General features: G+C 43.3%; 1 protein-coding gene across 1 annotated transcript; it reads right to left on the bottom strand.

Annotated features, from left to right (window-relative positions):
• Positions 1–9,922: 9,922 nt before the first annotated feature.
• LOC130714098 (SKP1-like protein 1A) lies at positions 9,923–10,482 on the bottom strand. Its single transcript, XM_057563981.1, has one exon. The coding sequence runs from the start codon at positions 10,465–10,467 to the stop codon at positions 9,979–9,981; it is 489 nt and encodes a 162-aa protein (XP_057419964.1). The 5' UTR covers positions 10,468–10,482; the 3' UTR covers positions 9,923–9,978.
• Positions 10,483–18,545: the final 8,063 nt, after the last annotated feature.

The following is an 18,545-nucleotide window of genomic DNA, read 5'->3' as shown; positions in this document are numbered from 1 at the left end:
AGGAGAGTCACTGAAGGAGTACATGGCAAGGTACAGCGCTGCGTCGGTCAAGGTAGAGGACGAGGAGCCTCGAGCTTGTGCTCTAGCATTTAAAAACGGTTTGCTACCGGGAGGGTTGAACAGCAAATTGACACGTAAGCCGGCGCGTTCGATGGAAGAGATGCGTGCTCGAGCCAGCACTTATATTCTTGACGAGGAGGACGACGCTTTCAAAAGAAAGCGCGCGAAGTTGGAAAAAGGCGACACGTCGCCCAAGCGCGCGAAAAAAGATAAGAATGGCGAAGATAAGGGGGATGGCAAGCAGCAAAGGCAAGATAAAGGGAAGGCAGCATTGAGGCCGACCAAGGAGCAGTTGTATCCACGGCGTGATGATTATGAACAACGCCGGCCTTGGCAATCCAAGTCCCATCGCCAGCGGGAGGAAGCTGACATGGTGATGAATACTGAATTGACGGACATACTCCGCGAAGCGAGGGGCGCGAATCTAGTGGATGAGCCAGAGGCCCCGAAGTATCAATCACGGGACGCCAATCCCAAGAAGTGGTGTGAATACCATCGGTCCGCCGGGCACGACACAGACGACTGTTGGACTTTGCAGCGGGAAATTGATAAATTGATTCGGGCGGGATATCAAGGGAATCGCCAAGGCCAGTGGCGCAACAACGGCGACCACAACAAAACGCATAAGCGAGAAGAGGAGCGAGCGGACACTAAGGGCAAGAAAAAGCAAGAATCAGCGGCTATCGCCACAAAAGGGGCTGATGACACGTTCGCTCAACACTCAGGACCGCCCGTCGGGACCATAAACACCATCGCTGGAGGATTTGGCGGCAGTGGCGACACCCATGCAGCGCGGAAGCGCCATGTTCGTGCAGTTAATTCCGTTCATGAGGTCGCTTTTGGATTCGTACACCCTGACATAACAATCTCGATGGCAGACTTTGAGGGGATAAAGCCTCATAAGGATGACCCGATCGTAGTGCAGTTAAGGATGAACAGTTTCAACGTTAGAAGGGTACTCCTGGATCAGGGTAGTTCGGCTGATATTATCTATGGTGATGCATTCGACAAGTTGGGACTAACTGACAATGATCTGACTCCATAAGCAGGAACCTTGGTAGGTTTCGCGGGGGAGCAAGTAATGGTGCGAGGACACATTGATCTAGACACAATATTCGGGGAAGATGAGTGTGCCAGGGTTTTGAAGGTAAGGTATCTGGTTCTCCAGGTGGTGGCGTCTTACAATGTCATCATTGGGCGAAATACATTGAATCGCCTTTGTGCTGTAATTTCAACAGCCCACTTGGCGGTCAAGTATCCGCTAAGCAGTGGAAAGGTTGGAAAGCTGAAGGTGGACCAAAAGATGGCGAGGGAGTGTTACAATAATTGCCTTAACTTGTACGGCAAGAAGAGTGCGTTGGTCGGTCATAGATGTTATGAAATTGAAGCTTCGGATGAAAATCTTGACCCACGTGGCGAGGGGCGGGTAAACAGGCCCACGCCAATTGAGGAAACAAAGGCGCTAAAGTTTGGCGATCGCACTTTGAAGATTGGGACCAGACTGACGGGAGAGCAGGAGACGCGCCTGACAAGGCTGCTTGGGGAGAACCTAGATTTGTTTGCTTGGAGCTGCAAAGACATGCCTGGAATCGATCCAAACTTCATCTGCCATCGATTAGCATTGAATCCAAGTGTCAAGCCAGTCTCACAACTCAGGAGGCGCTTGGGTGGCGACAAAGGGAAGGCGGTGCAACAGGAAGTTGACAAGCTGCTGACGGCAGAATTCATCAGGGAAGTGAAATATCCGACGTGGTTGGCGAACGTCGTGATGGTGAAGAAGGCGAATGGGAAATGACGGATGTGCGTAGACTACACAGACTTAAATAAAGCATGCCCAAAAGATTCGTATCCCCTTCCCAGCATTGATAGTCTCGTCGATGGTGCCTCGGGCAACGAACTGCTTAGCTTAATGGACGCTTATTCTGGTTATCATCAAATTCGCATGCACCCGGCGGACGAAGATAAAACGGCTTTCATGACCGCCAGAGTCAATTATTGTTATCGCACGATGCCATTTGGATTGAAGAATGCTGGTGCGACCTACCAAAGGCTGATGGATAGGGTTTTTGCTGGACAGGTGGGGAGAAACATGGAAGTTTACGTTGATGATATGATCGTTAAGTCAGTACGTGGTTTGGATCATCATCAAGATCTGGAAGAAGCATTCGGCGAGATCAGGAAGCACAATATGCGCCTCAACCCGGAGAAATGCTCTTTTGGTGTTCATGGTGGCAAGTTTCTGGGATTCATGATCACATCCAGAGGAATAGAGATAAATCCAGACAAATGCAAGGCGATTCAGCAGATGAAAAGTCCCTCTAATGTGAAAGAAGTCCAACGTTTAACAGGGCGAATAGCAGCTCTGTCTCGGTTTCTCCCTAAGTCTGGCGATAGATCTTTCCCATTTTTCAAGTGTCTTCGAAAAAATGTTGCATTCGAGTGGACAGTGGAGTGTGAGGAAGCTTTTGTTCGTCTCAAAGAACTCCTGTCATCACCGCCGATCTTGTCAAAACCAATACAGGGGCACCCGCTGCACTTGTATTTTGCTGTGAGTGATAGTGCTCTGAGTTCTGTGTTATTGCAGGAAGTGGATGGCGAGCATCGAATTATTTATTTCGTTAGCCACACACTCCAGGGCGCAGAGGTCAGATACCAGAAAATCGAGAAGGCAGCATTGGCGGTCCTCGTCACCGCCCGGCGGTTGAGACCTTACTTTCAGAGTTTTCTAGTAAAGGTGCGAACGGATTTACCCCTGAGACAAGTGTTACAAAAACCGGATTTGTCAGGCAGATTGGTCGCCTGGTCGGTTGAGTTGTCCGAATATGGGTTGCAATATGACAAACGAGGCAAGGTTGGCGCACAATCGCTGGCTGATTTTGTGGTGGAATTGACCCCAGATCGGTTTGAAAGAGTGGACACTCAGTGGACTCTCTTTGTAGATGGATCCTCCAATAGCAGTGGCGGTGGCGCGGGAGTAACATTGGAAGGACCAGGAGATCTAGTGCTGGAGCAATCGCTGAAATTCGAGTTCAAGGCCACGAATAACCAGGCAGAGTATGAAGCTCTCATCGCCGGGTTGAAGTTGGCACGTGAAGTCAAGATCGGAAGTTTGTTGATAAGAACGGACTCGCAGTTGGTGGAAAACCAAGTGAAGGGCACTTTCCAGGTCAAAGATCCCAATCTGATCAAATACCTCGAGCGAGTGCGATATTTGATGACACTCTTTCAAGAGGTTGTAGTAGAGTATGTTCCTCGGGCTGAAAACCAGCGGGCGGACGCGTTGGCCAAATTGGCGAGCACGCGGAAGCCCGGCAACAACAGAAGTGTGATTCAGGAAATGCTGGCGTGCCCCAGCATTGAAGGCGAGCTCATGGCATGTGTGAACAGAGGGGCGACGTGGATGGGACCTATATTGTCCATCTTGGCGGGGGACCCAGCGGAAGTGGAGCAATGCACGAAGGAACAACGGCGAGAGGCGAGCCACTACACTCTCATTGACGAACACTTGTATTGCCGTGGTTTTTCGGCGCCATTGCTAAAGTGTGTACCGCCGGAAAAATACGAGGGAATAATGTCTGAGGTACATGAGGGAGTGTGTGCAAGCCACATTGGTGGGAGATCTTTGGCTTGCAAGGTGTTAAGGGCTGGTTTCTATTGGCCCACCCTCAGGAAGGACTGTATGGACTTTGTGAAGCGATGCAAAAAATGTCAAGTGTTTGCTGATTTGTCCAATGCACCGCCAAAAGAGCTGGTAACGATGAGCGCCCCTTGGCCTTTCGCCATGTGGGGCGTGGATTTGGTAGGACCTTTTCCGATCGCCAAGTCGCAAATGAAGTTTATATTAGTGGCTGTGGACTATTTCACAAAATGGATTGAGTCCGAGCCCCTGGCCAAAATAACCTCTGCAAAAATAGTCAACTTTTACTGGAAGCGTATTGTTTGTAGGTTTGGGATCCCAAGGGCGATCGTATCCGATAATGGGACCCAGTTTTCAAGCAACCAAACAAGGGAATTTTGCAAGGAAATGGGCATACAAATGAGGTTCGCTTCTGTGGAGCATCCACAAACGAACGGACAGGTGGAATCCGCAAACAGGGTGATTTTGCGTGGATTAAGGCGACGGCTCAAGGAGGCTAAGGGAGCCTGGCTGGAGGAACTCCCGGTGGTGCTATGGTCGTACAACACCACTGTGCAATCCACTACAAGAGAAACCCCCTTTAGAATGACCTATGGGGTTGATGCTATGTTGCCGGTGGAGATTGACAACTTCACATGGCGAACCCAGCCAGATTTTGAAGGGGAGAATCAAGCCAATATGGCGGCGGAGTTGGATCTCCTATCTGAAACGCGTGATGAAGCGCACATTCGAGAAACCGCGATGAAGCAGCGTGTGGCTGCCAAGTACAATAGCAGGGTTCGCGTCCGAGACATGCAGGTTGGTGATCTGGTCCTCAAGTGGCGATCGGGAGCCCCAGGAAACAAGTTGACTCCGAACTGGGAAGGGCCCTATCGCATCGTCAAAGTTCTCGGTACAGGGGCCTATCACTTAGAGGAGCTTGATGGAAGGCGGCTACCCAGGTCATTTAACGGTTTGAGTCTGCGCTATTATTACAGCTGATCAGGGAGCAGAAGGGCAGGACAGGCGGGAAGCTTCGGGGTAGAACTTTTGATGAACAAAACGAATTCGCCAAAGATAGTTTATTTTCAATTTCTCTAAAGAATACCTCAAAAACTTACCATTGTAACAAAAGCGCGCTCTTTTTCTCCGAAAGGAGTTTTTTAACGAGGCGCTCCATCAATAAAACGTAAGTTCATGAGATTCATATCCAAAAATCCCAGGGATTCCCTGACGATCGGAATTGCCGATCGATATAAAGAATTACGGCGATCACTAGGTGGGACAAGCTTGATCCCCAAAGGGGCTTGCTGGAACCATGAAGGCGGCGGCGATTCCACAAAGGGCCTTTGACGCCTGGGAATCACCCCCCGGAAAGTCTGATGTGATCGTCGGTCCCGTAAACGACGTGCTGGGTAAGTCTCGCCAGAATACGACGAGCACCGTAAACTAGGCAAAAGACTTGGGACCCCCAAATGGTCATTGGGACCCAAGCATTGTAAGCCCCGAGCGGGCAAAGCCCCGGGCGAAGCCCTCGAGAATGGAGGCCGTTTATTCCTTTGAGGAAAACGTCTAAAGTCTTGGCGGGGAAATACCAAGCAGCAAGTCCTAGTTAAAACTAATGCACGAAGTCGTTAGGCGTAATTCAATCACATGACGCGTGAAAAATAGCGCAAGATATAAGGTCGGCGAATGAATATTTGGCGAAAGCATTCCAACATAATTTACAAAATATTCAACGACGATATAAAAACTATGGCGAAAGGTTGCTTATATATATGAATGGCGGAAAAGTGCACTACAAGAGGACAGTAAAGGCTAAGTGACATTAAAATTACATTATTCATTGTTTCTTTCTCTTTCTCCTGTTTCTTCTTCTTCCTCTTCTTCTTCAGTCGCCGTCCAGAGGTGTTGGTCAATCAGGGGAGGATCGTCAGGGCCAACCAATCCTTCAGCGGTTATCTCTTTCATTACTCCCATAGCGCTAAAGTCAAAGTTCGGGTACAAATGTTGGGCCTGATCTTTGGCGAGGTAGAAACCGCGCTCGCGGTTGTCAAGGGCAATGTCAGCGGCTTGTTCCCTCGCCTCAGTGGCTTTGGCTTTCTCCGTCGCCAGCTCGTCCTCTAGCACTTTGATCTTTGCCAGTTGGGAAGCAATCTCGGCATCTTTCGTGGCAAGGGCCTCAGCATGAGCTTCGGTCGCTTTCTTGATTTCCTCGGACGTGGCTTTCATCACTGCTTCCATGTCAGACTTCGCCAGGGCCAGGGACTCAGCAGACTTTTTCTCTTGCTCCGCCAGCGCCTTCTTCACTAACTCCAGCTCAGCGCGCAATATTGCGAGCTCTGACTCCTTAGCAACCAGCGCTTTGCCGCTGGCGATCAGGTCCTTTTCAGCTTGCTCTTTTTCCTTTTTGCAAGCTTGAAGACTAGCATCAAGATCATCCGCTTCTTCTTTCATCAACGCCAGCTGATCCTCCAGTTCGCCGATTTTAATTCCCGCCGAGCCAATCAACTTGTCGGCATGGACTTTGTCTTTTCCTGCCTGCGTCGCCAGTTTGTCGAAGCGCTTTTCCCAAGCAGCGGCGGCTTCTTGATGCTGAGCACTCTCGGCCCTCAACCGCTCAGCTTCGGCGGTGGCGGCGTTGAACTTTTCAAACGCATGGGCAAAGATGCACCCAGCGCGTAAGAGACAAGCAAGAGTCTCCTCCTTGGTTTCATTAATGCCCCGACTCAAAACTTCTTTTTCTATGGCGTCACGGTTGAGGCCAGTAAGTAAGAATTCTGAAGGTTCAATGGCGTTGGGAAGCATATTATAATAGCTTGAAGAACTGCCCTCGGGCGCAGGAGCTTGCTCAATCCGGGCTGCTTCGGAGGTAATGGTGGCGCCAGGACAGGATTTTTCTCCTTGTTGAGGCGGAGAAGGCATGGAGCCCGGGGGCGGGCTAGGAGGTGCGTCTTGGCGGGAGGGAGACTTTTGGGTTTCATTTTCTTTTTCTTTCCCCCCAACAGGAGTGTCGGGTGACGCAGCAGTTTTTGTGGCATTGGCGGCGGCAAGTTTCTCAACAGCTGAGGATTGAGAAATGTTGTTGGTTGTGTCAGTGGCTGGTGGCTGGTCAGCAGAGGTGGTTGTGGCACCGGCGGAGGCGGCTGTGGCGCCAGCAGTGGACTCGGCGGCAGCGGCGGCGGCCGCACCTGCGTTGGCAGAAATGGAGGTTGGGACGGTGGTTGGCTCGGTAGCCGCGGCGACGGAGTCTTCAGCAACATTTTTGCCTTTAGACGCAGCAGCAGCAGTGGTGGGCTGAGCGCCAGGGTTGGAAGAGCCGGCGACGGAGGAGGCTTTGACCAATTTTCTCCTCTTGGGGGCTTTGGCGCCCTCAGCTTGGTTCTCAGCACCGCCCCGTTTTTTCCCATCGCCCTCGTTGTTGAACTTTGGAGAAAAGCGAGCCATTCTTCTCTCGCGAGCCTTCAGGAGCTCAGCGTTGGTGAAATTCATATCTTCTGCAACATTAAAAAAGGAGAAGGGGGAGGTCAGTAGCAACATAAGAAATAGGAAAGAAAATAAAGGTGATAAGAGTAAACTATAGGCGAGCACCCTCGAGGACTGTTGAGCAGTCAAGAACAGGAAGTGGGGCGAGGAGATTTAAAAAGGCTTTGTCATTGACAGACAAAGATTCTTCCGGAAGGATCGGTAATCCAATTAGGCTTCTCTGTCCAGTAAAGGGGAAAAAGAGCAGCCCCGTCCCTAAGGGTGAAGGCCTCTGGGTAGGCGGGGTGGACCGCCACGCGGAAGTATCTCCGGGCAAAAGAGGACTTGGCGTTGCTTTTATGGGGATTTAAGCATTTACGGCCAGCCCGGGCCTTTAAGGAAATCCACCCTTTATTTTTGATGGACTTGGCGTCAACATCGTAGAGGTAAAAGAAACCGGTGGGAGATGGGGTGGTGCCAACCGCGGCGCACAGGATCTCAAAACACCGGATGAAGGCCCAGGCATTGGGGTGAAGTTGGCAAGGAGCCGCGTTGATATCACGGAGAACGGTTTGTACAAAGGGCGAAAAAGGAAGTCTGACTCCAAGCTCGCTGAACATATACTCATAAGTAAAAAAGAAATGAGATCCCTTTACATCGCCGTCGGCCCGGTGAAGCCAGGGGCGGACTTCTGGGCTACAGGGCCAAATCCGGAGCTTGGCGTTTATCTCGTCATCATCAGATAAACCGCCAAGGCTACTTAACAATTCCACGATAGTTTCCCTATCCTGGAAGACGGAAGGTTGGTCAATGGCCTCGTGTGAGGGCGCTATTTGGACTGGAGGGGGCAGGGTTGAGAAAGTTTTTAATCTATATTGAGGGACCTATGAGACCTCTAAGCGGAGACCGCCGGCCGCGGTAGAGTCGGGATCACTCCCGGAAGAAGAGGAAGAGTGATTAGGGGAGTTAGGGTTTGAAGCCATCTTCTATGGCCAAATGAGGAAAGGGGAAAGGGATGAGTTGAGATATAATGCAGAAGTAAGGGAAGGAGGACTCACCGGAGAAGGATGTGAAGAGTGGGTAGCGGAAGGGGTGGTAGGCAACGGCACCGGAGCGGAAGTTGGAAGAAGGAGCTTGGTAGGCAATAAGGGAGGTAAAAAGCGGTCTCGGAAAGGGGTGATTGTAGGGAAGAAGGGTTTTTATAGGCAGGGGGAGAAGTTGGAAGGGTGACGCGTGTTGGACACGTGGGGAAGGTTGGAAGTCATGATGGTTTTTGGGGAAGTGGAGCGCGTGTGATGGGGTTTACTGCGCACGATGGGACAGTTATGAAAAGTGAAGTGACGGTTCCGGAGAAAGAGGAAAACTGATGTAACTGACGCGTCACGTGGAGCAGTTAAGGATTTGAAGGATTTTGAAATAAGAAGAAGCGCGAAGGACCTCCCCATCATAAAAACCAAACACCACCGCCTAACAAGTAATACTAGCATTAAAGTTTAGTCGCTCGCCAGGGACATCGCCAGCCGACACTGGGGTGATCAGTACCTGGTCAATACTCGCCACCTTTCTCATCGGGGAATGATCGCTCACCTACTCCAACCAATTGCTGGTACGGAGTGATCGCTCTCGCCGTTTGTGGGCTTGTGGACTCGCCGGTATGAAGCGATCGCTCTCGCCGCTTGTGGACTTGTGGACTCGCCGGTTTGGGTTGATCACCAAGACCAAAAATGCTTGTTTCCTTTCATTTACGCCATGTTGGCGATATAGTTTACTTATTCTTTCTCAAGCCATGTTGGCGGCTTAGATCCCGGTGTATTATGGGATACATGTAAAGACATTTGAAAGACACACTCAGCTCTCATACTTCGCGCTCGGTGTCTTGTGGACTTGTGGACTGGGCGAGCCCCTAGAGGGGCAACGCCCAGGGGTTAGCTCGCCAAAGAGCAAGAGTTTGGCCTTGGGTTGGGCCTCAACTCCGGAGGCCCAACCAGCCCAATAGGTAGTGCCCAAGCCCTATAAATAGGAGGTAGTCATTAATTGTAAGGGACTTTTGGCTCATTTGGAGAAATACACACTTGAAATTCAGCATTCACTCTCTAATTCTCTCTCTCTCTAGCTCAATCTCTCTACCCTTTGGTACTATACTTTTCTTCAATGTTCATTCCTAGAACAGTTACCCTTATCATTCTTTTACACGCTTGACTATTTGAAACATAATTGCATGTTAAGATTAGACTTGACTATTTTCTAAAATAGTTTTAATTAGAAATTAGTTTAAATGGAAAATAAACTAATTCAAATACAATATTAGGTATTTTGATCGAATTTGATAGTTTGTTTTAAATTTATTTATTTCCCTTATATTACACAACCGCGACAATCATGAAACTCGACTAGCACTGTTCAAGAATCAAACCCTAGATTAGATACTTAAAGAACCCAACTACCTAGGATTGTGCTATTTGTTGGTAATTTGCAATTTATTTAAGGAGAAACAAATATGTTACTTGTAATGCAGTCATTAGAGTAATTAGAAATTTTCTTAAAGATTCTTTGCTAATCAACTTGAATTGGTAGGGTCATTAATTGAGCCCCAATTTTTTTTCTGAACAATACAAAATAAAAATATATATAGTCATACATTGTTACGCGAGAAATTTTGTGGAGCAACCTATAAGAATAAGAATATTTGTGCGCAACCAAACTTAAAGAAGAAAAACTGTCATCTATTAATTATATTATGAAGATTAAAGCAAGTTCATTCAATTTGCAACATAAAAAACATAACCTAGCAACTACTATAGCATGAAAAGTGAAAACACATAGCAAATAAGCTTAAATCATTCAAAAGCCCACTCGTTTTCCTTGCGAACTTGTTCCTCTTCCTCCGGGGTGTAATCATTCTTGATGTTAAAGATCTCGCGAACCTGCTCCGGACTCTTTTTCTCGATAATGTCAGCCACAGCTTGGCAAGTAAGGTCCAAAAGACTCTTGATGTTCAAGTAGTTTGATGCCAGGATGAGGTCAAAGAGGGTAGCCTGGTCATGACCCTTGGCGAACTCAGCGTCCCATTCCTTGAGTTCCTCTTTAGTAACCGGCTTCTCGCCGGAACCGGAAGCAGCCTCAACATGCTTCTTGCAGTACTCAATCACCAGAGCGAGAGTCTTACTGGTCACGTTTGGAAGAGGGATGGCGGTGTCGGCACAATTGTCCTCCACCATGTGCTTGATGGTCTCAGACTCCAGCGCCACCACCTCGTCAAGCTCGAAAGCCTCGCCGTCGGAACTCTTTAGAGTGATCTTCTTTGATGATGATGATGAGGATGCCATTGAGAGTGAATTGAAGCAAATTCCTAGCCCTAGATTTTTTAACAATAAAAGTGATGCGTTAAAGCTAGAAGAATTCTGAATAATTGATTGTTGATTGAGAAGTACGGTATTTATAGGCTAGGCTTTAGAAGTTTCTAGTTAACTACTAATTCTGAAACAAATCCAAATAATATAAAATTTTATCTTATTTTAAGTTTAGTGTAATCTATCTATCATAATAATGTAAAATATAATCATAACAAATCATATCTTAACAAATCTTTATCAAAATTTCAAAAAAAAAAAAAAAAATCTTTCTCAAAAAAGATATATTCTTTTTTTTGTTACATAAAAAAGATATATTCTAACACAGGGAGCATATCAGGTGAGAGGAGTTGTTTATTGTGAGAGATGAGATTATTTAATAATAGCCCTTTGATCAATATCAACGGTTAAAATTTAATTTGAGTTCAAACACTTATATGTTCCTCTTCTGTATGCTAATTTTTCAACCCACTGAGTTAACTTATCCCCTCATCCCAATTCCTCAGATCTGCTTACATGTCACCCCAAAAGCTTCTCCACTGTGTGCGCCGCCGATGGCGAGATCGAGGCGGGGGCTATCGTCGATGACGGAGAGCGGGATGCCGAGGGATCGCGCCTCTCCTCGGTGCGCTTGGAGGTGGGGACGCTGATGATGTTGGTGACTTGGTTTGGGGGTGGTGGTGCGTAGGATAGCATTGTGGTGTGCGGAGGAGAGAGATGGTGGATTGGTGGTGATGAGAGGGATAAGGACGCCATTGACATTCAAGTTCAGTAAACACGAACAAAATTGATTCAATTAAGATCTCCTATGTATGAATTCTGATGATTATGATATGAACCTATTCCTATCTATCTTGTTTGTTTGGTTGGTGCAGAAACTGAGCAATTCATGAAGTTTGATGCACCAATTCATGACCAAAAGTTGCTGGGAGGCTGCTGCGGTGGAGAATCAGAAGCAGTGGTGGAGAAGGATTGAAGCGCAGTGTAGAGAGTGCGGGAGAGAGAAGAGGAGAACAGGGAAGGGCCCGTGAACTTTTTTATAAAATAACAAATCTGGACCGTTGATTTCAATCCAACGCATACTATTTAATGCTCTCATCTCTCATAATAGACATCTCCTCTCACCTGATACGCTCCCTTCTAACACATATCTCTTAATAGATATCTCAACACAAATATTATATGTCTTCACATTGTTTATTGTTTTTTTTTCTTTATCTTTTTTATTTGAACAGATTGATCTTTTAAATTGAAAACGTAGTAATATATTCTTGAAAATAAAAAATATTTGATAATTTTTTAATAATTTAAAAGGAAGGAATAATTAATTAATATATTAATTAAAGGGGTAACACGTGACCTAAAAAAAGAGGTGACACGTCAGTTTAATATAGGATCATAAAATGCTGTCTTCGGGAGTAAAATACATGTGTAACTGCAGAAGGACACTGTAACCGCATAAGAAAACATGTCTGAAGAATATATTGCATTGATTGATCTTTTATTAAGAAATTTATTGTGTGTGTTACTAATTTAAAGTAATTATAACCTCTAGTACTCCCTCTATTATTTTGATTTTTCACATTTTAATTATTCAAAAGAAAATGAAAATGAAATCAACATTCTCATTTTATCAAAAATATTCTTTAATTTCCTATACTAATTTTGTGGTAAGTGTTTAGAATAATTAAGAAGTAGATTAAATTAATAATAAAATTGGAAGTATAGTCCTTTCAGCTAGTGGCCCTTTAGTTCATTACTCAATCAGTAAATTACATTTAAGAATATGTCAAATCTTCTATATATATATATATATGTAAAACACACTTGAGTTTTAGCATTAAATACATAAGCAAAACTCAAGTGTTGCATTGTATTAAAAGCATAAGAGCATCATTATCCAAGAAACTCATTAGAGTTTCTAATTTAAATTTTGGTAATGCCACGTCATTTAAACCACTTTAATAAACTCTACTCACTTTTTACTCCAATCCAAAAATTCTAAAAAGTTTCTTAAATGGATCCCACAATATACCCCACTACTTTCTTGTAAATCCAGTTACCTATTTATTTGCTTTTTTATTTGTTTTTTATTTATTTTTTAATCATTAAATTTAGAAGAGAAACTTTGAGCAAAGTTTCTCTAGAAAGAAACTTTGGAGCAAAGTTACTTGCCACGTGGAGAAACTTAATTTTTTGCAACAGTTAAGAAACTTTACTTCAGATGACATGTCATAAAGAAACTCACAAAGTTTCTTTGTTGCTTACTTGTTGATGCTCTAAAAGAAAACTTTGTAGTAAATATATTAGGTGGCTTTTAGGGTGCAAGTGCATCCTAGGTCTTGCACCATGGCCAAAAAATACCTATTATAGCAGGTCATGTTTACCTGCTAAAAAAAAAATCAAAACAATAAATGTACTAATAGTACAAAAATACCCTCTCCCATCTCTCTCATCCTTCACTCTCAGCGGCTCCCCTCTCTGCTCCGTTCCATGTCTTCGCCGACGAACTCCTTCCACCGTGTTTCCTTTCTTCTCCGGCGCGTTTCCCCCACTAATGGCCTCTGAACTGACAAGCACGCCGCAAGAGCCTTGCCTCCTCCGTGTCGGAACTCTTCTGGTGTCGCGCCGCCGCACGCAGTCCTCTTCAACAGCGAGTGCCGCGGCATCCTCCTGTCTGTCGTCTCCGACCACCAATTTAGAGAGTGAGATAAGAGGTGCTGCAGATTTGGGGAGAACCACCAAATCAATAAATGGGTTCATGAAGAAAGTCAACAACCCTTTTTCCTCATCATCATCTAGAAAAATTCAAATACAAGTTTTAATCTCTATTAAGGCATCTGTCCACATCTCTCTGCCTGCCTTATGAGTTCTCCCAGATTGTTGTAGGTTCTGTTCGATTTTTTTGTGTGGGTTCTATTTGATTCGGGTCAGATCTGGGATATTGTTGAGAAAGATGATCAAGGGGTTGTTTCATTTTACTTGGGGTATTACTTTGTTGATGCTGTTGTGAGAGAATACCAAAAAGTTGTTTCATTCATGTTTGTGACTGAAGAGAATTTTGGGTGGGTGACTTTTCAATTTCATTGGATTTTGCTTACTTCTATCACGATATCACCCTCTTGGTTGGAAAAATTATAAATTTTGGTGAATGGGATTTCATTGGATTGTTAACAATGAGAACGAGTAAGGTGATTGTTAACTGTTAGTGTAGTTATGGTGAATGTAGATCATAGTGAGTGTATTTTTAATCAATAGGATCCAGACCCAGTTCTCAAAAATCACTACTTGATCAAAGAATCCCTACCCACTTCGCACTTCAGTTGCTTTTTGGTGTTGTGAGCTTACCCAGATCTGCAATAAATACTCTGATTTGTACTTCAGTGTTGAGGAAAATCACTCAGTGGAGGGGCTTTGTAGTAAGAAACAAAATAAAATTGAAAAAAAATATAAAAACCAATTAACAGATGCACCCGGTTATCAATTGCACACCCTGACAGCTGGTGTGTTCCTATTGGTCCAAACATGTATGGCATGGGTGCAAGACCCACCTACTATTGCACCTTAGACAATATTAAACAATAATAAAATTAAAATTGAAAAAAAATTATATTTTTAAAAACTATTCAACTACTTACATTAAATAACAACATTCATAAACTTAAAATTTACATGAGTTTTGTATTTCACAAATATTAATAATTAAATTCAATAAGAAAATAATATTGATTAAAAAATAATTTAAATAAAATAGTTTTAAAATTAAAAATTATATATGTAAATGAGACTTGAGTTTTACATTAAACCATAAAACTCTCATACCTTTGTATTAAAATAAATTAAGAAATAATAAATTTTCTTTGTAGTAATATATTATAAAATAATATTTTTTGAAGTTATAAAAACTGAAAAAATTGTGTTGTCAAAAATTATTCAACTACTTACATTAAATAACAACATTCATTAAATTAAAATTGATTAGAAAAAACACCGAAATTATCTTAAGTTTTTCATTTGACAAATATTAAAAATTAAAATTATTTAATAATAAATAATATGGATAAAATATTTTTAAATTGAAAAATGCCGCTAAAAGGTATTTAATATTAACTATAACATATATGTGCCTTATTGAAAAAAAATATTTTGATCTATGATATATTAGTAAAAATTACTCGAGGAAGCATAATAGAGAAAAATAATAATGACCAAAGTTGAATAAATATTTATTGTGAGACGTGATTGTAGAGCCTCAAGGGATTAGTCCCATGGCTATCGACTATGAGAAATCATTCGCAAACCAAATGAGTTGGAAAAAATTAAGTTCACAAGATAATATTTTATGCTATTTTTTTGTCAAAAGGCTATTTAAGTTATCACTTATTATAATTTAGAAAGTTAAAATTAATTTATTCTTCTTGGTCTTGACATGTCACAGCAAATGACTTTCCAGGTAAAAATATAAAAAATGATATTAAAACTTATTTCATGACATTAAACACTTATTACATAACATTTTTTACGTAATTTAAATATTTTAAATTAACTTAATAATTTTTCATATTATTAAATAAATAAAAATTTTATTTGTTAAAATTATTCATATCCTAATAATTAAATTTTAGTAATTTTAATTATTTTTTTTAACAAAAGAACTTTATTATAGAATGATAAAAGATGATGAGAACAACCCTATGAAAAAGAACTATAATAATATTTATTGAAATGTCTTAAGACAATTTTTCATATTCATAATTAAAAAATATTTTAATTTTTATTTAGCTAAACTATAATAGTTTTTATATAATGTTAAAAAATATTGTAAGTAAACCCGTGCAACGCACGGGTATAATATCTAGTTAATAGTAAAATATCTTTTTCGATGTACCGAAAAAATTAATAGTAAAATATAGTCACATTCCTTAAGGTTTGTCAAAACAAAATTTGTTATAGTCGGCTCTAAAAGCTATACAACGACCCAGCAGCGTCGCGATCGGCTCAATAGGTTATACTCTTAAGCAAACGTCGGGCAGTCGGAAAAAACAATCTAGTCCAGGAACGAACCACCCCGCATGACTAGTAACGTGTTTGATCGGCCTGTCAAAGGGCTGAAAAATATACACTAAGCACGACGCCATCCAAGCTAACTGTGCGCTCAGAAGCTCTGCTTACTTGCAGACACCGAACATACAAACCTAACATATAAATACAGGATCTATCGTTCATTTACATAACATGCTAATCATTATTAGCAGGAGTCTCTCTTTACTCTCTCACTGACTTGAGCGTTGTGTCTTCCCGCAGGCACGTTTGACACCCCCCCTTCACTCGAGGCCACCACCACCGCCAACTCGAGCCAAGCCACAATCTAGCACCGCCACCAAGCACGACAAGAGAGACATTCCAAATTCTAGGAAGAACAAAACTAAACTCAATTCTTATCGCAATTTCACTCCACCTTTATAACAAGTTAACATCATTTAAAAAGATGCTAACAAAATATTCAATTTATCTCAAAATTAAATAATTTAAATATTTTTTTTGGTACATCGGAAAGATATCCTGGACCTCCCCCTACCCAACACATATACCACTTGAGCTATGAAAATAAAAATATATTTACTTTTTTATATAGAGAAGTTTGAGATATTTTACACATTTTAAAAAATTTGTCAAAAAATAACATTTCTTTTTTGAAATAAAAAAAACATTAAAGATGACACTCTTTGAGTTGTACAATATAACTATGGATTTGCCTAATATATGTGGACCCCAGAAAAATTCAAAATTCTGACCACCTTAAAATAATTCTTGTTGGTTACATATTATTATTTTTTTTGAAAAACAACCACAAGAATTGCGATTTTTTTTAATTCATCCCAAATATTATTAAGCGCCAACCGGCATAGAATCAAAAACACCCAAAATAACCAACTCAAGAGCAGCCTCTGGAACCTCTTCCAGAGAACAATTGTTTTTTCTACCACACACAAGAATTGCTAAAGAACCAAAAGTGCGATTAAGAGAGCAAGAGCAATGAAAGAGTAGGATAAGCAACATAGTTTCACTCATATTCAGACACTGATAGCGGTAAGTTTGAATCAACAGCCACGACATGCCAAACAAGCTTAAAAAACCCTTCACCATCACTTTGAATTTCTCAATGTATTCACAAGTCCCTTCTTTTGTATTCAGATTATCAAACCTAAAGTTCGTATATATTGTCAACATATTATCACTTTCCAAAACTGCACGTTTAAACCTTGATATTTGAAACATTTTGCCGTTATTATTGTGTTAGTTTTTATTTAAGTATAAACAAAGCTCAAACCCGTGTTAGGTTTGTGTAATTTTAGGAATATGAGAGTTGCGCCGCCACCACCAAAAGATGAGAACCTTCGTCGCCATGAATTGTGATCTCAACACCTATCCTCATAGAAAAGAGAAACCTAGGATTGAAGACTCGCTGACATGTATCCTGAGTCAACTTAGCTTCAGCAAGTGGATCTGGAAGTTGTTCAAGCTCTACCACCTCGACCACCTCCTCCACTCCTCACTTCTCCGATCCTAATGACGATGAATGACGAGCGTGCTATGTCCACTACCCCTCCGCAAGCAACTCACCATGACGACTTCTACCCCTGGCTGCACCTCTTTCCGCACATGCACAATCTCTTCGTTCATCGAACAATATCTCCTAAATTCAAACCAAAAGCACCAAATCCATATCCTAGAAGCTGTGACACCATCTTCGAGCTCCCGTTTGGCATCCTCGCTGAAAATAGAATGATTAGAGAAAATGTTGTTGTTGATTTGTTTTTTTTTTCGAAAGCAAAATATAATATATGATAAAAGAGAGGAAAACAAGACAGTAGCCACCCCATGAAGAGGAGAAGCTACTCGCCCTCTTCAAAAACAGCAGAGGGAGCAGAGCAACAGCTCTATCAAAAAATCACAAACGCCCTATACAACACCGACCAAAAAAGCACACCCTCCCCTGTACAACAGAAAGCCCACCAAAACAAAACAAACAAACCTAAAGAGAAACCCCCCACAAAACCCCAAGGCCAAAGCAACCAAACAGTGAGGTCGAGCAACAACCGCAACCAGAAAGACCAACCCAAACAAAGCTCAACGCGTCGAAATCTGAGCCGCAATCTGGTTTAAGGCAGGTATCAGAACAAGAGTACTCTAAGCCCAACCGTTTCCCCATCAGAAGAGCACTCCTTGCTCTAGTCAAAATGCCTCGAGGAGCTGAAAATTCCGGTGGCAAGAGCATCAACTGACGGCCTTCAGAAGGGTCCTCTGCTAGCGGGCTAGAGGAAGGTGAGCCCTTGTGAATGCTCACCTCTTTGACTCTGCTCACATTCTTCCTGGGCCGACCTCGACGGTGAACATCCTTCCCTTCAGGGACTCTACCGACAATACCACCAGCTAACCGAGCTCTGCGACCCAGTATCCTAGGGCGCCCGCGTCTCCTAGGCAGGATCACCTCCTGCCCATGACTAGCCTCAACCTCCGCCTCCCCAAGATTAACTCCCTCTCCAAACTCTCCAACCTCGCTAACCCCTACAGAAGAAAGAAGCTGCAGAGGCGAGGAAGGCAGCACCTCATCCAAACCAAGAGACCCAACACCAATTTCAGGGAAAAGAAATTCAACAAGGATTCTTTCCCCCAAAAAGCAGCCACGATCCAGCCCCTTCAGCTCTTCAAAAGGAGAGGTAACAGACAAACAACACTTACCTACAAGAGCCTCCCTCCAAGATTTCTGTCCATGAACGCTAGCCTTGAAAGGATCAGCCATCGACGCCGGGGAATCCTTGCCGCTACATCCCTGAGAAACAGAGCTTCTCGACTTGTCCCTTGGGAACTTCGCCGGTGCCACCGAAAGCGCAGCTCCACCCACCCTAAGGCCGTCAAGAACGTTGACTGCAGAATAGGCTTGCTCCTCAGAGAAGAAGCGAACGAATCCAAAACGGAATCGCCGCCCAAACTTGCGATTCCGCTGAATGAACACGTTCGAAATCTTTCCGAACAGAGCGAACAAGCCTCGA

Source organism: Lotus japonicus, chromosome 4, assembly GCF_012489685.1.
Source record: "Lotus japonicus ecotype B-129 chromosome 4, LjGifu_v1.2".
Lineage (NCBI taxonomy): Eukaryota > Viridiplantae > Streptophyta > Magnoliopsida > Fabales > Fabaceae > Lotus > Lotus japonicus.
This window is presented reverse-complemented; position numbering and strand designations above follow the sequence as displayed.